Genomic DNA, 24,658 nt, shown 5'->3' on the forward strand with positions numbered 1-24,658 from the left:
GAGCCTGGTACACTGAAGTCTTGAACCTCTCAAGCCTTGAGCAACCATTGTGATATGGAATGGGTCTAATCCTATTCACTTGGGTTAGTTGCCCAAATTGTAAAGTGAATTATTGAGCCTTTGCTCAATTGTGTGCACTTTTCGAAATATATTTAATGAAAATTATTGTTTTGACAAAAAAAAAAAAAATAGAATTCTTGAGCCGCTCATATGACATACCAGGCATCAAAATGTGTCACCACTCACCACACATGCATACCAGTGCATTAGGCTGATTATCAAGAGATTATCGTCCAAGTTCTCTAGTTTTCTTTGACCTTCATATTGACAAAACTTAAACTCTAAATTCGAACTTATTAGTTGGGTCAACGTAATTTGATATTAGAGTTACAATACTTTTAGAATAGTAGTAGTACATAGGACTTTGGTTTTCTGTATGAAAAGACAGTTCTGAAATGAATGCCAAGTTTTTTATCAAGTACTACGAGCTCATGAAATCTTACATGAGTTTTGAGATGAATGCCCAAGTTTGCGAACTCATAAATCTTACCAAGTATTATGTGATTAAAAGAGATATAGACCTCCTACTATAGACAAATGAGTTGTAAAATGTACCAAACATATGCAATTAAATTGCAGTTGTCACAGATAAAAATATCCAAATTCACTACTAAAAGTACCATCAATAACTTAACCTTCTGATGATTGTTTACATGATGAAAGCGATTAAAAACATGACACACTTAACCTTCTGTTGATTGTTTACATGATCAAAGCGATTATAAACATGACACATATATGGGCACACAGATAAGAGACTATTACAGCGAAGTTTCCACTTCTAGGGCATTATCAGCAAAGCTGAAGCCCAAGCTGTTCCAGAATGTCCTGCCTTGTCAAACCAGAGGAAAGTTTCAGAAGACAGCTTACCCAAGTTTTGAGTGCATAAATGATTTCAAGTAGTTCATCCTAGATTTAAAAATAAAAAAAAAAAGTTTCATTTTCTGACGCGGAAAACTAAGTAAAGAATTAAGGAAACAGAAACTCAAGCAAGAACTTAAACTTTAAAATATTTGAGGGAAACTACCACAATAACTATCTTGTCCAGAGGTTTTAGCTCACTGTGTTTGTAACATATGTCCTATCCTATCACTGTCCTCAATCACACACACACTTTTGGCTCTTTTTTAACCAGTCAACTTTTCATTTTCATTCCAATCTGAGCTTGTGCTGGCCGAGTGTTCTGCATGCAGAGCTCAATGAGCATCGGCCCAACTGAAAAGAGTAAAGAATAAACCTAATTCTAAATTGTTGACTTTTCTGAAAAATTTCCCAAAACAAAAAATCTTCAAAATAAAAAATCAACCACCTACAAGAATGAATTACTCATCCGGCAGCTATCCTATGTAAGTTTTACTTTTCTTATTTTTTATATATTACCAAAACCACTTGAGATGATGGGGGTTTTGGCAGACACCCACCTGTTTAGCTACCATATCTTGGTGATAATTTTATAATTGCCTGTTCATTAGTGAATTATGTGTACAATGTAATTTACTGCAGATAGACTTGCAAATAGCTGGAGAAGGGATTTCAGATTGAGGATATTTCTAATTGTGTTAATTCCTTTTCTGTTGGATGTGTAACCAAGTCTATCCGAGAAAGATAAATTGACAAACTTCTTATTCATATGAATAGAGCCAGCAGATCTTTTTCTTTTCATTTTGTTACCAAACCAAGAGATGTCAAGTTAAGTGTATGAAGTGCAGCAATAAAACAATAATTTCTTGCAATAATAGGGTGTCCTGTGTATTTTTGTAGAAAGATGAAAATGAGAAAGTAAAGTGAAAGCAAATTAGATGGGGATGGAAATTGGTAGAGATGGTGTAGGTAACAGGAAAACTGGGAACCTGTTCAAGAAGAGCCAAGCAGATTTTTTATGTCCTCCTGCCAAGATAAGAGGAAAGAATAGTCAGAAGCATTCTGAAAACAAGCCAGGAAAGCAAGAATTTTCTGACTTGCTCTGGGGAAATTGCATATTATTTAAATTTCATTTAGTACATTCGGGGAGCAAAGAGCAGAGATAAGAAAAAGACAAAGGGGCCTACCTCAAATTGAAGAGGCGAAGTGTGAGGACCATAACGCTCCACAACCTTTCCTTCTTTGTTAATCAAAAACTTTGTGAAGTTCCATTTGATGGTAGCAATCAACAGACCACGTTTTTCTGCTTTTAAGAACTTATAGAGTGGAGCTGCATTCTTTCCATTCACATCAATCTGACAACATTCAAGAAAGGGGAATTTGGTAGGTACAGGTCTCTCTTAGCAATGCACTACCACTAACCCATGCATAATGAGAATGGCAATAAGAATGGTAAAACATGGGAACTAGGTTTAAAGCTCAACAGCTACTTCACGGTGGACATGGATGAGAATGGAGCATGGGCGGACGAACATATTTCACAATCTCAAACCCCATATCAGTTTGAACTTGAAGTTTATCACTACGAGCTATGAGAAAGTGATTGACACGATAAAAAATAATCCAACAATAGCTATATCCGTTTCTCTGGCCAATTTGTTATAACTTGGATGGCTCTAAGGGTGCTGCACGGGTGAAAATGATCTGCTGCTGTGTGCCAAATAATGGTGCATGATCAGCCCGTAACACCGGGGAGGGCTCTTTTAGTCTTTGAAGTTGAAAGCCACAGTACTTTTTGTATTTTTTCTGCTAGCCCATAAGAAGTCCAATCAAATAATTTACTAAACAAACTTACCTTTTCAAATATCGGAAAATCCGCTTTAAACCGAGTGCATGCTGTTTCCAGGATCTCCTCATTAGTTCCAGGTTCTTGCCAACCAAATTGATTGCAAGGAAATGCTAAAATTTCAAAACCTGAAAGCAAACCCATTATGTTTCTATAATCACCAAACTAATAAGTAAAATTTGAGAGGACAATATGAGCCACCTTGATCTTTGTATTTCTCATACAAAACATTCAGCTCCTTGTAGTTTGAGTCTGTAAAACCACTGAAAAGAATGATATTTGGCTTATTAGATTACTGATTAAACAGAAAAAAGTTTTCTGTCAGTGTGATTTAAGCTTGACGAAACCCTTAGAATTGCACTGAAAATTTTAACCTTGCACTTTTAAACATGGAAACATGAAGTTCGTCCCAAAAAAAAAAAAAAAAAAAAAGAACTAAAAGGAGCATCTTTGCATACCTAACATGGGCTAAAAAGACGCAAATTAACCTCAAGCAGAATGCTTGGTAATCAATTTTGTTACTTTGTTAACAAAATGGTGTTCGTGTAGACAATGCCAATGCAACTACTAGGATTCAAAACACGCTGAATGCGCACTGAAAGCTTGGGAAGATTTCTTTACTTGTAAGATGAAGTAATAAATACAAATGAAATGATTCCACAGTTACCCGGAATTTGGTTAAGCATTTTGAATAAGAAATTTTCACAGTTACCTGGAATTTAATTAAGCATTTTGACTAAGAAGTTTTCAGTAACCAACTCAATAACAACTGGTTTTAATAAGCAAGTTCTAGCTAATTAGAGGATTGTAGATGTTTTAAGATCACCTTGACAATAAAAGTTCAAACAGAGGTAGTGGATTGATCCTAATCAAGCAAAGGAGACAGAGATGAAGACTGAGATGGAGAAAGAGGCAGATACAGAGATAAGAAGTAAAGGATTGAGACAACAGGCTGCCACTACTGGTCAGCGACAAGGACTAGTGGGAGAGTGGGAGCCATGGGCTTGCATCCCAAGGGAAATGATATCTCCTATGATATTTGAATGAAACGTTTATAAACTTATGTTCACACCTTGCAGAATTTAATCTTATTGACTCCCTCCTCTCCACATTTCCAACATAAGTTTTTGGGTTGTAGCATAGAAAATGGAACTGGAAAAGGGTAAAGCAATGTCTCAGAGTAACAGGTAGCTGTATAAATCGTGTTCAGGACAATGTGATGTTACTGGGATCAAATATTTGTCCCAAATACTGGTTTCTGATCAAAGCTAACATTTGAACTGCAACCAAAAAATGAATTTTGATAGTTAAGAAGAAAAACCTTAACAGGAAAAGGCAAAGAAACTTGAATCTTTGAAGATATATTGGCTCACATTGAGTTTCAGCCTGAAGAACTAATAATTTTTCATATGAAGATATCTTCCCTCAAATTTAAGATCTTTACAAGCATTCCACTCTTAATGGCATAGTATAGGCAAATATACACCCAATGCAACTAGTTAATTTTGAAGCATAGATGGCAATTTACTTTTAACTTGATACCTTGGATTCCAAAAGCAGACATAGTAGAAAGGCAGCTAAAAACTGACAATAGAAGAACAACAACATTACAATTGAAACTCATTGCGTTCAGTGTAAAAGAAACTTGATAGAATTTCCTATTAGGTGAAGGACAATGCTGAAGGAGCCAAACCTGTCACCTCTTTCATCAATAGATTCATCTTCTTACAGGAGCTATAGGAATAATACAGGTTTATGACTTCAAAATGGTAACTGCCTTCTCTTGGAGAAACTATACTTAGTAAACAAAAAAGCCAACTTTTTGTCTAATTTGACCAAGTATCTCTATGTTGAAACAACTAACCAGCACCAATTTCAGTGACTCTTCAAGATTGATTTTGCTGTCTTATCTAGTAATTGATGCCAACAATTTGGTATAGTCTTAGCTGAGTTATGGCAATAGAGGTTCTTCATCTATGAGCCATTGCATTACATCTCGTTTGTGCTACAAACTATAAAAGTTGCATTACAGCTCCATGGCAGACACCAAGGAAATGTTAGCAGTACAGAAAGTTCAAAACAAAATTCGATGTTCTGCACTGAGTCAAGTGAAGCAAAGAATTTTTATCTTTGCAGGATTTTGATTGTCGTTTCACTCATCCTTCTAGAAGAGACAGAACAGCCAAAAACTATTTAACTGAAGTTCTAAAATGTTGTCATAACATATAAAAGCAACTTAGAAGGATATTCTCAAAAGATACTGGCACTGCAATTACCATTTTGAAGCAACATTCACAACAAGAAGAACTTTGCTGTTGTAATTGCTAAGGGGCACATCATTTCCACGAGCATCCTGCAATGAAATTCAATGAGAAAGATGATCAGTGCTGGGACACATATTGAAGGCCATTTTGGCGGGAAATCTGTGACGGCCAGAAAAATGAATTTCAAACATGGAAAAGATACATGTGGATGGCAAAAGGTATAGAGCCTCAGTATTACCACCTTTTTTTAATTTTGTTTTTCTTTTAGCAAAGGGATGGATGGGATTTAAGAAGTGGGGAAGGGGAAGGGGGATTTGAACTTAGGACCTCTAAGTCCTAGGGCATCAAACTTAGCCACTAGACCAAGGCCTTCTTGGCCGTCAGTATTACCATCTTGAGCACTGAATTTTCGCTAGGATAACAACAGCTTTCTTCTCCGTTTCTTGTTTTAGTTTCCCACTTTGTCATCTGATTCATGCTTCGGTAATTGTCAACCAAAGTACAAAAACTAGATCCGACTTGCTTGCTACAACCAGAGGTGAGGAAATTGCTTAACAAGTTTCCGTCAGTAATAAAGTTTAAACTGCTTATGGCACTAAGAACTGTCTTAGCTTCACCACAAGATATACTAGTATGGACAATTCACAAAGCACAATTGCAGAGCAAGTAAAGACTAATCCAATTGGCCATCCATAGTGGATTCCTTATTTTATTTATTTATTATTTTTTTTTGTATACAAACCCATAATGTTTTCAATCAAGTACGTAGTTATTGGCAAGAATTCATGCAATCCAACATGTGGTGCCTAGTTATATCAACGCAAATGAATAGGCTGTTTGACAAAGTATGATAAAAGATCAGTAATCCAGTCTAACTTTTCTACTTTTCATGCAAATTAAATGTAAGTGCAAACTTGGATGGCAAAGGGAGAAACTGGAAAAAGCTTAGACAGTGAACGAGATCTAGGAAAACCAAATTTCTAATCATCATGTTTAGGCTCCTAATGGGTAGGACCTGTATAGGTATTGATAGTTCCGGATACAGACCCGATTAGCAATGTTGGTTCTAAGTCTGTTCCAATTATTTGACTCATTCTGGACATGTAGTTCCAATTCAATTGAGATTGGATCCGGATGTGGATCCGGTTTGGATATATCCAATCCTTAAAAGCCAATGTCATGTGAAGAATGTCCAATGCTCCAATTTTCGAATTGTGCACAAACTTTATTAGTATAAAATATACAGTTCCTAAGGGGTTAGTAACTTTTATAATGGACATAGATGTATCTTTTACTTATTTACCTAAAACTAATCAAATCTGGTCCAACGCGGGTCAGGAGAGGTAACTCCATATCTCCTTTAAAGGATATCTCAATTGGATTCAAATCTTAGACCCAAGTCCAGAATAATGTACACATTGACAACCATCATTACTTTTTCCTGTCTCCCCACCACCCTCTGCATATCCTTTTGCTTTGTGGGTTTTTGAAACAAAATGTCTAATAAAACATTAAAACTACAGCTGCTAAGGGCTTAGTAACAAATTCTAGTGAACATATTTGTACCTATTTACGTATTTACGAAAACTAATCAAATCTGGCAAAAAAAGGGCTGGAAGAGGTAACTCGATGTCCCGTTTACATGGTACCTCAATTGGACTCAAATCTCAGACGCTTATCCAGAAAAAGTACCCATTGACAGCCATCATTGCTTTTTTCTGACTACCACCACCACCCTCCTTTTGCTTTATGGGTTTTTTACAACTAAATTTCTAGTAAATTATCCTCACACAACAGCAAGAATTTGACAGTTTGTGGCCTCAGTAACTAACAGAAAAGACTACAAGCATGAAAGTTCAAATCAGCAGGCAAACCAATTGCCTGAGTATCACACACAAAAACAACCCAAAAATGGAAAGCAAAAATGAAACTGGCAATTCCACCAGAAATATAAGCCCACATGATATATAGGAAACTTTCAGGCCAGTAGAAATATAGGAAACTGTAACGGCCAGCAGAGTTATAGGCATATGAAATTCGTGACAAAAAGAAAAGCAGAAGGTATCCCAAAATCAGGTACCGATTAGGGGCAAATAAAAACTCATAAAAGCTTTAAAAAAAAAATCCAATTTATACCTTGACAGTAAAGTCATAGATGGATTTAGGGGATTCCTCCACAGTAGCCATATTTTCAGAAGAAAGAAATGATGGGTTTTCGTTCAAAACAAGAAAAATGGCAAGACAAAGAAAGAGAAGGGAAGCCCAGTGGGTTAAACTCCACGCGTTCATGCTTATCTTGAATTCACACGTGTACATATTTTGGATTACCAGTTGAGGTTGTCTGTGCAGCGAGTGCCCGCCCGAAAGCATTTAATTACATTCGTATTTTTTGGAAAATATAATAAATTGTTTGTGCCCTTTTACATTTATATTTATCATATAAATAATTTTATAATTTTGGAGTTGATAATATAGTTAGTGTTTAAAGTAAAAAGAACAACGTGTATATCTTTTAATAAATATTCTATTTTTTGTTAGTTTTTAGTAGTCAGAAGGAAAAATGTACGTTGTCGTTTAAAAAATTTAAGTGATTTATTAATTTTTGAAGAAGTATTTATTGATTGTTAAGCTATGTATTTTTTTATAGTATAAAAGAATTCAATTATATGATGAATTTTTTTCTGTAAAGTTGGAATAGTATATTCCTTTTTTTTTTAATGAGGTTGCACTGTTAGATTATATTGTGAAGAAATAAAATAATTAGAAGCTTATATCTATAATAGATTAATGTTGTTACATGAAGAAAAAAGATAAAATTATCAAAATGATTTTTTTATTGTTTCTTTCTTCTGTACCTATATATAGATGGGTAATTGCAGAATTATTAATTGCGATTAATATATAAATTTATAAATTTGCTTAGTGCTAAAGTTTTTATAAGTTGGTGAAGAAAATCTTTACATTTCTTGCTAGTGTTTTTGCATATATATGATAGTAGGAAATAAATTATCTTGGATATAGAATCTCTTCTGTGATCATAGATATAATGTTCCTGTGTTTTTGCTTTTTCTCTAAATCCCAAACAGCAAGAAAAGCTAAAAGAAAAAATTAAAGCACAAAATCTCATAATACTAAGCTCGTATGATGACCAGCCTACGTGAGGAACTTTGCAGCCCATAGCCGAAGTCATTACACGCCATGATCCAAAAATCATTCACATGGGCCAAACTTCAATTAAATATACTGGCGACAAATTCAACTTGCACTGCCATTTGAAGGCGGAACAAAACATCGAAGCTCTTCTTCTAGCGTGCCACGTGGTACCGCCGGAAGTAGCTACTGTGAAACCAATTGGTTCTGATATAGTAATAGTTAGATTGATATTATAATCCAGTATTAGTTGGCACATTAAGTTAGAAAGGCGCTGATGGATGGCGTACATGGAGAATGGACAAACTTCAATTGTTATGAGCATTAAATTATAGTCACATGCATTGTTTTGAAAATCGGACCGATCGATGAGTGCTGCCGATCATAGCTCCAGTCCGGTTCATAGCTCGGGTTGATTGGACTTAAAAACTGGCAAGGACCGTTTGAACCGTTAAATCAGTGATTTTTTTATTTTTGTCTATTAAATTGAAAAAAAATAAAAAGAATAAGTTTTTTTAACCTTAAAGACTAATTATTAAATGCCACATCCACTCACTTTCTTTAATTTTTGCCTCTTATCAAATTCGCAGTTCTATTTTCTATTTTCCTGACTTCCTCCAAACTTCAAACTTCTTTTTTTTTAAGTTGCAATCTCTAAATCCCAAAAACATTAATTAAAAATTTAAAGTCATAATGTCTAATTCCCATGGACGCAAATTTTAAAATATTGTGGTATTTTTGGATTGGATTTAAAATTATTTTTTTGTAGATACAATTGAGACTGAGATGAAATTTGTTTATTATAATTTAAAATTTTTATTTGTGAAAATCCAAGTTCTTTGAAAAATATTAAACTTTTCATCGTATAAAGTTTTAAATTACTCCATTGCATGTCTTATTTTGTGTATACATATATATATATATATATATATATATTTATATAAATTATTTTGTAAGAAATTCATTGAATCAGGGTTGAACTAATCCGACCGGTTAAACCTTAACTCGAACACCTCACCGGTTCAATTAATGGTCCGAGTTTCAAAACATTGGTCATATGCCACCGATCGCTGCTTGAATTGAAAAGAAATTGACCCATAAGGCACGGGAAAAATCATGTGTGAGTAAAATACAGACTCAGAAATCTTATGGAACTATATTATAACTGGTAACGAAAGACTAAAGACTCGTTTGGGATTGCGATACTTTTGAGAAAAAAATACTTTTAAATGCTAAAAATACTTTTAAAGTATTTGGTGAATCCATAAAATTACAAGTAGAGTTTTTTGAGTTAAAAACACTTTTAGCAAAAGTTCAAATTTGGTACTTTTAAAGTAGCTTTTGTGATTTAAAAAATAAAATATCAAATTTAATCATTTTATCCTATATTATGAACCAAATATAGAGATAAGCACTTTTAAAAATTTTCAAATTACACATTATCCAATACAATAGGTGTAGACACCAAAATTTTAATTTAATTTATTTTTATTTAACCAAAGTTCGCAAAATGATAGTTAGCTATTTTTATTAAATTAGGTTCATCATTTTTTAAACATTTTTTTGCATTAAATTTCCGAAAAAAGAAAATTTTCACAACTGAAAATTGCAATGTTTTTTAATCATTTCAAATTCATTTTTTTCAAAATAAAATGAAAATTTGCAAGGCAAATCTCAAATAGGAATTTAATATTTTTGTTTACTCTAAATTTTTGCCTTAAAAAATAAAAGGAAAAAAAGAAACAAGAAATAGGTGAAATGCATGCAAGATAGCCAAGTGGTTTGAGTGAATATTAGCCATGTGTTTTTGTCTCTTTGCACACCACAACACTTGCAAGAGATTACGTGGCAAGGACAGCTGTTGAGTTTGGATGAAAAATCTAGAAAAGAGAGGAGGAAACTAGGGAGCTTTGGACAAGAAAGAAAGAAAGGAAGAAAGGAAGAGAAAATAAAGGAAAAAGAAGAGGAAAAGAGATAGAGGAGAAAACGAGAGAAAAGGAGAGAAAAATTGTAGAAAAAATTTTCCAGAAAAATGAGCCAGGGTTGGTGAAGAAGCCTACTTCGAAGCCAAAATCCGATCTTTTTCTTGATTCTCTAGGTTTTCTTTCAGTTTCTGCATTCACTATGTTGGTAAATCTATAACTGTTGTTCAGGAAACATCTCCAAAAAACATTTCCAAATCTCTGTAATTTCGACTCAAAGCAGCCTGCTCGCCAAGGCTGAAATTTCTGCAGCCAAGTGATCGTGATTTCATTCCAGCAATCCACACGACTTTCTTGGAGCACCTCGCGTTCATTTGACTGCATTAGCATCCTCAAGTAACTCTAGCCTTTCCTCTTATCAGTTTTACACAACTCTCATGAAGATTCGAGCTTAATGGACATGAAACTCTGGAATATTTTGTTGTCAGTTTGATGAGCTTGTCCAGTCCCTCTATCATGTTGTTTTAGACAATTTTCTTGCTGAATATTCCTTATTTTGTTGGTGAATCTTTGGTGTTGGACTATGGAAATAAAATGCATGAAGTGCATGATCTCATATGTTTGAAACCCAGGAAAGTTGTAGAACAATGAAGAAAAAGAAGCTTTGCATGAAAAATTTTCAAATATTGCATTTTGACCCCCAACCTTTGCCTAATTTCACTACAGCCCACAAACTTCTGCAAATAAATCATTTTTACCCCTTTTAGGCTTAAATCTTCTTTTCTATGTTTTAAATGTGCTTTTTAGTTAATTCATTCTGGATTTTGGGACGAAATTAGACTTTAACATTTTTTAGTTCACCTATTAGTTTGTTGGGTTTTGGTAAAATAAAAGGGGAATTGGATTTGGTTATTTGTTTGGATTATTTGGAATTGGGTTAGGTATTTTTCTTTTTTGGGTTTGTCTTGGGCTGCAGGGTTAAACCCCACCAGTTTGTTGGATTATTTTGGGGTCAGAATGGTGGACTGGCCTGCTCCTTTTGCTTTGGGTTTCAGTTGGGCTGGGAGAGTTTTTGGCCCGAAAAATAAGAAAAATGACCTAGAGGCCCGTTTACAGATTCAAAAATTGCATTTCAGTGCCTGTATTCTAAATATTTTTACTATAGCCCTAAAAATTTTTAACTTCTTTCAATTGGGTCCCTAATTTAATTGCAAATAGGTCTCTAAACTTGATTTTGCTTTCATTTTGACCCCTAAATTTTGTAATAATTATGACCCTAAAACTTTCTTAATTTTTGCAATTAGGTCCCTAACAGTTTTGATTTCTTAGATATAAGTCACTTTTCTTCTTTAATTGTTAAATGTACTTCATTTAAGTGTTTTAATTGGTAGATTTCATGATTATAGCCATTTCTTCATAATTAAATTGGTACCTTGATTATTTTTGTTGATTTTGGAGCATAAATAAGGCACATTTCACCCCATTTAATCACAACTTCAAGGGAAGTAACATCTTTTATTATTTTAAATTCTTTTATGTGCTCCAATGTATTTTATGTGTAATTGCATGTTTTGAGTGTTTTTTCTTTTATTTTATTCGTCATTATTCATTTTAAGTTTCATTTATTTTATTTAATTTTTTATAATTATTTGAGAGGCATTAAAATGTCAAATTGTAATAGATAGGTGCTCAAGATATGTATTTAGCTAGCCTATGTAATAGATAGGTTTTAATTTTTGCTAAAAATATTTTTAGTTAGATAAATGTAATAGTTAGGTTATTATTTAAATTCCCCCCTTAGATTGTAATTAGGGCCCCAAATGTAATAGTTAAGCTTTTATTTGCTTGGATGCTTGCATACTTGTGTGCTTATGTGTTTACTCGCTTTCTTAGGATCTTTACATCTAAATATTATGCTTATGTGTTATATGTTCTATGTGCATTATGTGTTTATTTACTTTAATTATGTTTTATTTAGTTATAATAAATGCATGACATCACCATATTAATCCAACGCTAGTTGTGACCTATTTTCTCGATTTCTCGCTAGTCCAACGCTAGTGAGAACTTATAGTCATGGGTTAGTCCAATGCTAGACCCTTAGGAACCGTCCACACGCTAGATTATATTTGCGTGACAATCACTACATTTCATGCATATTTTATATTTTTTAGGACCTTTACCATTTTGCATGATATTTCCTCCATATGTATATCCCTTATCCCTATGTGCGAAACATGACATTTAGATTTGCATTCCATTTAAGAAAAATTAGAAATAGACTAGTACATTTGCTTGATTAGATTAGAGAGCACCCCTCAACTATGGGAAATGAACGAGTATGATTACTTAACCTTAGCACGCTCGTGTCCCCTCTATAAGAAGGAAAATTGAGTCACAAATCTTAGTTTTCCATACCCATTATGATGCATACCTTTAGGTCATGTATATTTATATATTATTATTTTCTTTTCTTTTCTTCGAATTTTATTTTTTGCATATTCGTGACCTCTTCAAAGAGTCACTCTTAGGCGTCACAATTCATGTGATTCATACCAATTAAACTTTGAAGAGATATTTCGACCCTCTCGATAACTATTAGGTATAAGTTTGTATCCATATAGTAACATCCAAATGTGATAAGTTTTATAGGTTAAATTAATAAAATTTTCGACTAAATCACGCAACTAGTTTTGGCTAGGTTGAAAGGGTGCCTTAGATCAAATCTTTACCTTTCCTTTCTTCAACCGTGACTCCCAAACTTTTTTCTCTTGTTTTCAAAGACCTAGAGTCGTTTAAAAAGGGTTTTACCTATTTTTTTTTATTAAAAATACATTTTTGGGTGATTTGGTACACCTTAACTCAATACCAAGTGGTGACTCCTATTTTTTCTTAAAAACCCTTTTTAAACTATTATTTTGGGTCAAAATCGTCGCAATTTTAAGTCCCATTTTAGGCCTTTTTTCTTTATTTATTCTCTAAAAATTAAAAACTCGTTTTCACTCAAAATTAATCAAAAATTCATTTTATAACTTGTAATTTTTTTTTTCGAAAAATGAGATGCGACAATAGGTACTTATTGAACTATATCTCCAAACAATATATTTAAAATCACTTAAGTTGTTAATAAGTACTTTTATTAATAACTCTTCTAAAAAAGTACTTTTCAATAAACTATCACAACCCCAAACATGCCTAGTAATAGACCAAGGATGTCATGAGGAAAAAGCAAAGTAGATTTGCAAGGCGCATTTTTTTTGGGATAATTAACCTCCCTTGAGGTTTTAAAAACTTCACTAAACTCCCCTATCATATATTTGGACCCATTTGCCTACATTGGGACGCTTCCACTTCTCTCTAACACGAACCAACGGGTATGGGCGGGGACGCCTGCCCAATTCTCGCCAGGACTCGATACAATTCCCGTTCAAGCTTAATACCAATAATAACTAATAAGACAAGACGAAGTAAGAAAGAGAAGTCGCTTCCATATATAAATATCCAATCTTATACCATAAGTTCAAAATACATCCGCTTTCCAAAATATACAACTTTCCAAAAGATGTCTAAACAAATACATTCCAAAATTCTAGCCAAAAGAGCCATCAAGTAGGCTTTTCCATAATCCCTTCCAATTCAACTCCTGTTAAGGAAAACAAATCTAACGGGGTGAGCGAATGCTCGTGAGGCCAAGAAAACATGCAAAACACGTAGTTCAAATAACAATATCATTTAAGCGAGAAAGAAAGCTGTAACATTCAAGCAATTCACAATTTTCAATTCACACATTCAATGAGGATACAGGAGCTCTCAAGAGCTGATTTCCATTGGCTTTGCCAAAGTTCAATCTAATATCTTCTCGTGATGATACTCCGTCACCCGAGTAGGTAATTAAATCCGTAGAACTTCACTTACTCCATTTATGGTTCTGAGTCGACATGAGAGGTACCTCCCACCCAAATCGGTGTGGTACATGCTATCACTCAGGGAATCGACTATACGTTTATGGTTCTGAGTCGACATGAGAGGTACCACCCACCCGAATCGGTGTGGTACATACTATCGCTCAGTGGTCGATGAGACATCGCTCCAATCAACTTATACTTTGTTTATAGTTTTGAATCGACATGAGAGGTACCTCCTACCCGAATCGGTGTAGTACATGCAATCGATCCGAGAACCAATTATAGCACTGAAACGGTATGAGAGGTACATTCCATCCAAATTGGTGTGGTACATGCTATTCGCTCAGAACTCACGAGTTAAATATATTCATGTACAATTACCAATCATTGTTTATGGTTCTGAATCAACATGAGAGGTAACTCCCACCCGAATTGGTGTGGTACATACTATCGCTCAGGGAACCGATTATAGCATTGAGACGGTATGAGAGATACCTCCCACCCGAATCGGTGTGGTACATGCTTCCGCTCAGAACTCACGAGTTAAACGTGTTTATGTACAATTACCAAATCATATGTATTCAGGTCTTAAGTACCACGTAGTTCAAAGAGAGAGAGGACAAGGACGTCCCCATGAGTAAAATATGATTTACCGATAAGATTTACTTCGATCGACGTCGAGTCAACATAAATGTAATTTGCAATGACAACACTTCACTTAATTCACATAACAATTCACTTCACACAATTCGAATATCAATTCACATAGCACAATTCAATTGTAGCATCACTTAAGGGAGAATGAGTGTGATAAAGTACACATTCGTCTCAACAATTCCATAATACTCAATTAACAATTTAAATCATTTATCAATAATTCATGCACTTGACACTCACCAAATCACAATAAGGGAGTAAATGTAAAATATCTTTAATGATCCGCTTCGGGATTCTCTTCGAGACCTTCTTGATTGTCTGAAGAAAACGACCAACAATCGTTCTCACGCATTTTCACAAATTTCTTGTTTTTTTTTTTTTTTTTGAAAATAAGGAAGAATGTACACAATCTTTAAAATTCAAGTCAATGTCCTTATAAGAGCTTCACTTTATCGAAAATAAAGATTCAAAAATTACTAAAGAAACTCATATTCCCCACGAAATCGGGTTCAAAACAATATATCAATATCAAGATAAGAAGTCAAGTTCCCAAAATTTCATTTTCTAAGAAATCAGCAAATTTCAGCTTTGCGCGTCAAACTTAGAAAAATCAGATCTTGCACTCAGTAGGTCCAAAATTGGAAAACTTAGTATTGGAATCTTGATTCAAAGTACTAAAAGTTCCCAAAAGACACCTTTCTAAGATTCTAGACGGAAGACATTCAAATTTCAGCTCAAAGTGGCTGACTTGAGCATACAAGACAGTTTCGATCATGTTTTTTGGCAAACTTTGAAAATTTGGCAAAATTCACAGAAAGTGAACTAACATCTAAATTTCGTACTACAATAAGAGTTCTAAACAAAGTTTCAAACACAACAAGCGGAACTAAATTCGGAATTTTGAGTGCCAAAATATAGTAGCTCAAAGTTGGCCAAAATCGAAGACAGTTCAATAATTTTTCCAGGTTTGAAGAACAACTTTGGCACATCATTTGGGTATTGAAATGGTTTTAGAATAATACAAAATTTGGTACAATTAAACTTTTATATGAGGATTACTCCTCTATCAAATTTCACGTAAAAACTCGTACGGGAAGGTAGTTAACAAAACTACCAAATTTCAAGAAATTTCCCAAAGCAAATCTGTCTTCTTGTTTTCTTTCCCTTTTTAAATACTTTGCACTATGAAATCAGTCCCATTTTGGTTCATTTGTGAAACCAAGGTCCAAGAAACATTTCATAAGCAATTGATAGTTGGTTGACATCAAAATTTCAAAATAAAACCTCTCACAAGCAACCAAACCAGTCGGCCAGCCAAAAAGAAGGATTTTCCAGTTTTGTTGCAGTTTGAAAATTGAACCATATCTCACTCAATACAACTTGGAATTGAGAATGGTTGGTGGTGTTGGAACCAAGAATCATAAGGCTACATTTCATCAGAAAAAATCATTTTCAAAATCAATTCCTAAGTGAGAGAAAATAAAGCCACAAAATGCAGCTTCTACCTTTCTCTCGGATAGGCCAACAGAACAGGGCAGCAAATTTGCCGACTCACTACGGCTCACTCATTTCGAACTAGAAAGTGAATTTTATACTGTTGGAAAGCTACTACTGTCTAGTTTCAAATGCCACAAACAGAACTCGATTTCGACGTCCGTACAAAAAGATATGTTCGATCAAAAGGACACTGTTCAAGCTGTCCGAACACAGTTTCCAGATTTGATTAAATTTCAAAATTTCATGTTTTGCTCAACCAATTCAAATGATTTTTGGTAGAAACTTTCTACACACCATATATACATTAGTTTCACTGAAAAATAACCCACAAAATTTCAAAATAAAGGCATGGCAAAACAGGACAAATTCGGCCCAATATTCCTACGCAATTTCCTTCGATCTTTCCTTCAATTCTCTATCCATAATCATCTTAAACAACACTTAAACAACTCAAACCAAGCATTATATCATCATATCAGCCCATACAACCAAGGTGGAAATTCATAGAGCCCACTTCAACCAATCCAATCCAAGTAATAACAACAATAATAAAGCTACAAACTTCAAAGCCAAGGATAAAACCCATTAAAGCCAAGAATGAAATATTGGATGGTGTTGGATGGTTACCTCCTAGCTTTGAGAGAAACCAGAAATTTTTGGCACCAAAAGCTCCAAGAAAACCGCCAAGATGAAGTCTTTCTTCTAGCTTAAGTGAATTCCCAAGTGGTTTGTGAGTTGGATGCAAAAGTTTGAGATGAAATGGAGGAAGATTGGTGCAAGAATGAAGAAGCTTTTCTTCCTTTCTTTTCTTTGCTGTTTGGTCGGCGGAATGGAGAAGAGAAGATGAGGGTTTTGTGTTTTGTTGGTAGGTAGATGAAGTGTACCAAGGAAGCCAAGTTAATGGTGCAAAAGTCAACTGAGAATAGTGCTCGCGCGTGCGTTTCGTATCCAATTTCTCTCGGATTTGTTTCACTTGTGCACTAAATCTCTAATGTACTTCCTTTAACATTATAATTACTCACTCTTAGTAGACTAGAATAAATTTCTTAAGTCTCCATTGGGTCGATTTGACGCGAAAACGCGAACTTCCAATTCGCGCAATAAAGCGAAACTTAAAAGAAATTATTGTAACGATAATATAACTCACTAATACTAGGGAAAATAATCCTAAAATAACTATTTTAAGAATAAAACATGATTCCTCAAATCTCCAAGATTATTACACTCTCGCATCGAATATTGTCTCGAAAAACGTGTATTCGCTATTTCTCGCTAAACAAGCCATAGAAAAATTAAATTCGCGAACGGAACGTTTTAAAAATATAAAAGAGACATATTTGCATACAATGGGTTTTAAAAGAAATGAAATAAATTAGTCGGAGTAAACAGGTGAATAAATAATTAATTAAACCATTAAAATAATATAAAAGTAAGAAAATAAAATCCGGGTCCTCACATACATCATCATGGCCAAAATTACTACTTTGTTCTATGAAGTTAGGGTTTATTAGCATCATTTACTTTGGGAAGAAAAAAAATCTGAAATAGTTAATTAAGTTTAATGAGAAAAATAGATTTATGATCTCTAATTATGCAATTTAGTGAAAGGCACCAACTTAGACACAAATATGGCGCCATTTTTTGTGACTGCAATGATTTGACAAGGAGAAGGGATCAATTTTCTTGCATTTGAGCCATATAGAGTCGAAAGGAAGAAATAGAGAAGAAAGAAAAAGAGGAAGAAGATGAACAAAATTAAGGCAAAGTTTTTGATGTTGTTCTTTTGATATTCGGTGATAGCAGCAAAGTGAAGCTATAGGAAGTGAAGGTGTAAGGAGGGAGGGATAGATTGGGTGATACAGAGGAAGGGAGTGTAAATGAGAAATTTTAGATTTGAAACTTTCAATTCATACCAAAAAAAGAAAAAAGTGAAGGTTATGTAAGGTCTAAATCAAGGTAATGACTGAAATATTTTCTGCTATTTAGAGTTGCAACTACAACAATACATGTATAAATTTCCTTTTGATCTTAGTTATTGTTGAATAAGAAATTTGGTTGTTGGAACCTGCAACTAGCCATTGCAATTGCTGCTGAAACATTGCTTCAGTTTGCATCTGATGAAGCCAAAGTTTCAATATTGCACCTACATCCCCTAAATTTTAGTAATCATTTTAACCTTCTAATGACTTTTAATCTTTTACTAATACAAGGACTACGAGGGCATTCATGGAATAAAATTTTCATCTCATTCATGAAAATACTATTTTAATGCTACTTGGACTGAATTGTTACCAAAAACTCAAAAGCAAGGGTGGTCAATGAAATTTTTAAAACCTCAGGGGACGTCAAATGCAAGTGTTAAAAAACTCATGGGAGGTATATGAAATTCTCCCTATTTTTTTCTTACTAGTGTTTTTGGCACAAACAATGTGTGCATTACTATTGTTAGACTAGGGGAAATTAGCTAGCAATATGCGTGGGAGTAGGTGCCTGTGTCTGAAGTTTTGTTTAATTCTTGATTACAAGAAAAAGTAGAATATTTACAAAAGAATATTAGAAATTACAACTGATGTAGTCATGATAATTAGCTACATATCTGATTCTAATCTACTTAAACTTCTAAAATTGATAATGTGGGTGGCACTTTAAAAAAAAAAAGAAGAGGAAGAAATTACAATATTTCAAATTTGGCTAAATACTTAGGTCCATGAAAAGGTGTCATTGTAACCGGTATGGTAAATGTAGGAAAATATGAGACGACAAAATAGGTAGATGAACAATTATTGTGAGAGTTGTAAGAAAGTACGTGACATCATAACCTATTAAAAAAAGTATGTGAAATATTGTCCTGCTATGAGGAATCACTTGCTGAAGTAGGCACGCATTGCCATCACTTATATATTAATAAAATCATAGAACCATTAGACGCCTTTAATGAAGTTTTTTTTTTCCAAAACACTTCTTTATTTAGTCAAACCGAACTGAAGAAGATACAGATAAGGCTAGAAAACCCGAATGAAAAATCCTAAGCTATCCTACTCTCCTCCTTCTGACCGAGGGGATGCCTGCCCTATCTAAGCGAACTTCCCCCCGTACTAACCCTGGCATTGCACTGAATTGATCATAGACAGTAACCCCCAGTCCCCCAGCAACAACCCCCACATTGGCCAAACAGTCCGCCACTCTATTTGCCTCTCTGTAGCAATGAGTAACCTGCTCCGATTCGACACCCATACCCCAAATTTGGTTAACCTCCCTTCGAACCATCCATGGGCAGTCCAGCTCCCGATGAAGAATCCCAACCAAGACCTTTGAATCAACCTGAATATTGACTTTGGCATACCCCATTTGTTGGCATAGCCGGAGACCCGTACCCAATGCCAATACTTCTGCGCGTATACTCGAAGTCATCCCGAACGATGCCGAGAAAGCAAAAATTGGCAATCCTGACACATCGTGAAGTATTCCCCCACCTCCGCTTTCCCCCAGGTTACCCTTGGAGCATCCGTCCGTGTTTAACGTTAACATGCTATCCCCCATTGCCCTCCACCGCACCAGTTGCAAACTATAGTGGGGTGATTGATTAGTCCATTCGTACAGCTGAGAAAACGTGTGCACCCCAATTCTCTGCTTGAACTTACCTTCCAGCACCCCCTTCACCTCTATCATGACGTCCTGAAAAATCTTCACCACCCTCATTTGGGTTCCTTCAAAGAATGCTTTATTCTGAGCCTTCCAGATGTGCCAGCAAATAAAGCATGGAAGGACTGAGAACAGGAGCCGACGTTTCTCTGACCTAGGTGCCGCCATCCACCAAGTCGTTAGCCAAGCCCGTAGAGTTGAGCCTCTCCGTACAACCCCACAAAGCCGACCGAAATAGTCCTATACTCCCTGGGCAACCTGCCCCTCCGAGAAAACGTGCTCCACTTGCTCAGCCGCCTCCTATTGGCAACATAGGCACTTAGAAGCCAATTGGACCCCCACCCTCTACAACACCACAGTTAAGGGCAACCTATCCCCTAGTAAGCGAAGCATGAAAAAAGAAATTTTCAACGGAATCTGAGGATGCCAAACCTGAGAGTGGAGTACCGAGGTGTTGCCAGCTTGCCGGACATCATGAAAAGCCGAAGCTAGTGTGAATCTCCCCGACGCGGTCAGTCGCCAAATGACCTCATCGCGGCTTTCACCTGATGGGACAGGGTGCCGTAAGATTTGATGAAGCAGCTCCTGTGGCACATGCTGACCCAACCTATTTATGTCCCAAACGCCACTTGCAACGAAATCCTTGAAGTTGAACCCTAGAGCCACCGTAGCTTTCAGACATAGAGCTCCACTCCCCATCCAATTGTCAAACCAAAAATTGCACGTTCCCCCGTTCACCAACCATACCATGGATAGTTCCACCTTCCGACTTATGTTTAACATTCTTTTCCATGTCGGCAAGTCGTGCGGCCTCATCTCCACCTAGCCCGGATGGAGACCTTTGTAGTACTTTGCCCGCATAAATTCTGCCCACAGTGATGAGCCAGCTCGAAAACTCCACCACAATTTGCAAGAGAAAGCTGAGTATACCTCTCGGAGCCTTCTGAAACCCACGCCCCCCTCCGCGACCGGGAGACATAATTGAGCCCATCTGATCCAATGGAATTTCGCCTCGTCAGTAGCTGACCTCCATAAGAATTTTGCGCACGCCTGCTCGATTCTCTTGAAAATCGAGACGCGACATACCGCAGCAGAGAGTAAGTGGACAGGAATGGATGACAGAACATGCTTTATCAGGATTATTCTCCCCCCATGAAATATCAACCTTGCCTTCCAAGACATAATTCGAGCCAAGACCGCCTGACACACCTCCCCAAAGAACACTGTTTTGCTTCTCCCCGTGTACAAAGGAAAGCCTAAATAATGAATTCGAAACCACTGTCTAGAGAAGTGCGTAACCCGCTCGATCACCCTCCTCCTAGCTGGAGGAAGCGCCTCATGGATCAAATAACCACTCTTATGAGCATTTACCAGTTGGCCCGAGGATAACTGGTATGCCTCCAGGACCTGCATTACGCGCTTCAAAGCAGCCGTGGAACCATTCGCAATAATGAGCACGTCATCAGCAAAGGTCAAGTGTGTGACGACAGGACAGCCTGGCGGGACTTTAAACCCTATGAAACCCTGCTGCAATGCTAGAGCATTGAGGCCCCTCGAGAGCATCTCCGAACCTATGATGAAAAGCACTGGTGATAAAGGATCCCCCTGACGTAAACCCCTACTAGATTTGAAATACCCATGAGATTTACCATTGATAATTATAGAAAACCAGACGTTTGAAATAAGTCTCCAGACCAGATCAATCAAACTCTCTCCAAAGCCAAAAGCACGCAGCATGGAAATAATATGCCACCACGACATCCGATCATAGGCCTTGGTCATATCAAGTTTCAATGCTACATTTCCCCCTCTTGTCTTCTTGCCGATGCCCGACACAAGCTCCTGAGCCAACAAATAGTTATTCGTTAAAGTACGGCCTTTGACAAACCCTGATTGCTGAGGGGATATAATTTTCGACACCACCGAAGCTAGCCGACCCACCAGAATTCTGGATAGCAGTTTGTTGAAGAAGTTGCAGAGGCTAATCGGTCTAAACTTTAAGAAATCTTGAGGATTCACGACTTTTGGAAGCAAGGCGATTGAGGTGGAGGTTATGAACCGAGGCAACTCACTGCCACAAAAGAAACTCACCACTGCTCTATGCACGTCCGGAGCAATTACATCCCATGCAAACGTAAAGAACCTGCCAGTAAACCCATCTGGCCCAGCTGCACTCTCTCTGTCCATGGCAAACACCCAAAGGCGAACTTCCTCCATGTCAGGGACCTTGGCCAACATTGCAAAGATTGGATATCAAAACACTAAGCAAGTACAAAAACATTACTTAATCTGAACCAATATGAAACACTACTAATAATTAGGGGTGTGCATTCAGTACAAATTCGGTTATTTGAATTCGGTTTTTTCAGTTATTTCACTTGTAAAACTCTAAACCGCTTTCAATTTCGAATTGAAAATAACCGAATTCATTCGGTTGCCAAATTGAATTTGAAAACGATTATGAAATCGGTTATAACCGAATTGAAAAGTAATTTTCACATAATTAAATGGGACTCACTTGTGTAGTTGTATACATTTAGTCACTTATAATTTACTAATGATGTATTGCATTACACTTACATTTATTTTTATTTTTTTATATATGTTATTCTTGGTTTTGATGATCACAAAAGTTCTTTGAAATACAGTCCAAGAAAGTGAATACTTTGATCAGGCCTGATGGAACAAAGAAAGCATTGTTTTGTTCCGATCAAAGATATTGTCTTTTAAGTGTGTCATTCTTGGCACTTTGAAATGTTTATCTAACCTTCTTCAAAAACAAGTGTTTTTGTCTATCCAAGAATCAGGTTCGAATATGTCATCAAAAGCAAAACAACCAAAATGTGAAGCAAAAACAGGACAATCAGGTCGGACGGCCGAAAGGAAACTGTCGGACGTCCGAAAGGATGAAGAACATCAGGAAGGAAGCACCGTCGGACGCTCACATAGAAGCATCGGACGTCCGGAAGGATCGGACGCTTGCCATCGGACGCTAATCAATCGCATCGGACGTCCGAAAAATTCCAAGATAACTTGCTAGCTCTCGGCCCAAGGTCGGACGCTGTGCTGTCGGACGACAAAGAACTTATCGGACGTCCGAACCTCAACTTGGCTATCATCGGACGATTGGTTCGGACGATGATTCGATCGTCGGACGTCCGACAGCCCCAACGGCTAGTTGACTCTTCAGCTGCCTTCTATCCGTTGGAAGCATTGATGAAGCCCATTTCTGGTTCCCTTTAAAATAAAACTGGTCTGAACGAAGTAGAGACTTTTGCACACTTTGTTTACAAGATCTAGTGAGATATTTTAGTTAGAAAATAGTCTCCAAAGCAGATTTGTTTTAAAGTGGTGTGAATTTCTGTTGAGCTTTTCTTTTGTGAGTGAAAGGATCTTTAGTGTAGCTCTGTTGAGGGTTTTCTGAGTGATTGTAAAACTTCTTGGCTTGACTAAGTGAGGCTTAGGGTAAGGAGGAAGTGCTCCCTCCATTGTACATCTAGTTGATCGACTTTCATCAAAGAGAAGTTGCTCTTCCTTGTGTTTGGTCTTCAAGTTTGGGTAAAGCTTGGTAGACACTTGGTTTGTTTCTCCATTTTACATTTCTGTTTAATAAAATCTTCATTGCTTATCTATACTTGCTTCTCCGATCAATATTGCTATTGTCTTCTAATCTACTTGGTTGATCATTACTAAAAAGGAAGGTAAATTTTCATTAACGAAAAAGTGCATAAACTTGGTTAAGATTTTAATCAAACCAATTCACCCCCCCCTCTTGGTTGTCTGTGGGACTAACAATTGGTATCAGAGCTTGGTCTCCTTGAGATTAAGCTCTAACGGCTTGGAGTAAAGATGACAACCAGTCATGCTATGTTTGTTGAGGGGCAATCTGTTACTAGGCCTCCCATGTTCAGTGGCTCTAACTATGTTAGCTGGAAAGAACGAATGATTATCTTTTTGCAATCTATTGATATTGAACTGTGGTTTATTGTGAGTGAAGGACCGCATGAAGCTAACTTTCTTGATGCAGATACAGGGCTGCTTCGGCCAAAAATGAGAGCTGAAATGAATGCTCAAGACAGGACTAACCTCACATTGAATGCCAAGGCCATGAATGTTCTTTATAGTGCCTTAGATTCAAATGAATCAATTAGAGTGAAAGGCTGTAAATCAGCCAAAGAAATGTGGGATAAGTTAAGAGAAATCCATGAGGGTGGTGACAATGTGAGAGAACAGAGAAAGGCCATCTTGGTCACAAAGTATGAATCTTTTAAGATTGAACCTCTTGAGGATATTGACAAAATGTTTTGCAGGTTCACTGACTTGATCAAAGATCTCGAGGTGTTGGGCAAAGAGTACACCTTGGGAGAGAAGAACAGAAAAATTCTCAATGCATTGGGCAAAGAATGGGAAAATAAAGTGACTGCAATAGAAGAGGCTAAGGATTTAAGTTCTGTGCCTATTGAATCTATCATTAACTCACTAACCTCTTATGAGTTGAAACTGAAATCTAAAGTGCAGGAGGAAGAGGATGCTAGAGCAAAGAGAAACATTGCTCTAAAGACTACTCAAGGTGAAGATGATCCAGCTCACCTGGATGATGAAGACTCGGATGGTGATGATAATGATCTTGCTCTTATCACCAGAGGCTTCAAAAGAATTTTGAATAAAAGAAAGTTTAGAAGGGGAGGTCCTAGCAATCAATTCCAGAATCAACCATCTATCGCAAAGTACAAAGGAAAACAAGATTTCAACAAGAAACAGTTGGACAAATGCTTCGAATGTGGACAGATTGGACACTATGCAAATGAATGCCCCATGAAGAAGATGAAAGATGGAAAAGCTGATCGAAAGCCA

At 36.3% G+C, this 24,658-nt stretch overlaps 1 protein-coding gene across 3 annotated transcripts; it reads right to left on the reverse strand.

Moving 5' to 3' along the window:
• Positions 1-628: 628 nt before the first annotated feature.
• On the reverse strand, positions 629-7,332 carry LOC113768158 (probable glutathione peroxidase 2). Of its 3 annotated transcripts, none has more exons than XM_027312407.1 (7): positions 7,168-7,331; positions 5,044-5,120; positions 2,969-3,030; positions 2,777-2,895; positions 2,109-2,276; positions 1,911-1,947; positions 629-888 (listed from the first exon to the last, which is right to left on the reverse strand). In XM_027312407.1, the coding sequence occupies exons 1-6, from the start codon at positions 7,318-7,320 to the stop codon at positions 1,915-1,917; spliced, it is 612 nt and encodes a 203-aa protein (XP_027168208.1). In that variant the 5' UTR covers positions 7,321-7,331; the 3' UTR covers positions 629-888; positions 1,911-1,914. The 3 variants fall into 3 exon arrangements, with proteins under 3 accessions (XP_027168208.1, XP_027168207.1, XP_027168209.1); XM_027312406.1 differs by having other exon boundaries at positions 629-892; XM_027312408.1 differs by lacking the exon at positions 629-888 and adding an exon at positions 906-969 and having other exon boundaries at positions 7,168-7,332.
• Positions 7,333-24,658: the final 17,326 nt, after the last annotated feature.

This window comes from Coffea eugenioides, chromosome 4 (genome assembly GCF_003713205.1).
Source record: "Coffea eugenioides isolate CCC68of chromosome 4, Ceug_1.0, whole genome shotgun sequence".
Classification (NCBI taxonomy): Eukaryota; Viridiplantae; Streptophyta; class Magnoliopsida; order Gentianales; family Rubiaceae; genus Coffea; species Coffea eugenioides.

What these genes read in the sequence shown, in the direction of transcription:
- LOC113768158 (XM_027312407.1), bottom strand. Translation starts at nt 7,320, where the DNA reads ATGAACGCGTGGAGTTTAACCCACTGGGCTTCCCTTCTCTTTCTTTGT. An exon ending in GTGAATGTTGCTTCAAAATG is followed by an intron (nt 3,031 to 5,043) that starts GTAATTGCAGTG and finishes CATTCTTTTCAG; the next exon opens with TGGTTTTACAGACTCAAACT. An exon ending in CTTCGCCTCTTCAATTTGAG is followed by an intron (nt 1,948 to 2,108) that starts GTAGGCCCCTTT and finishes TTATCTTGGCAG; the next exon opens with GAGGACATAAAAAATCTGCT.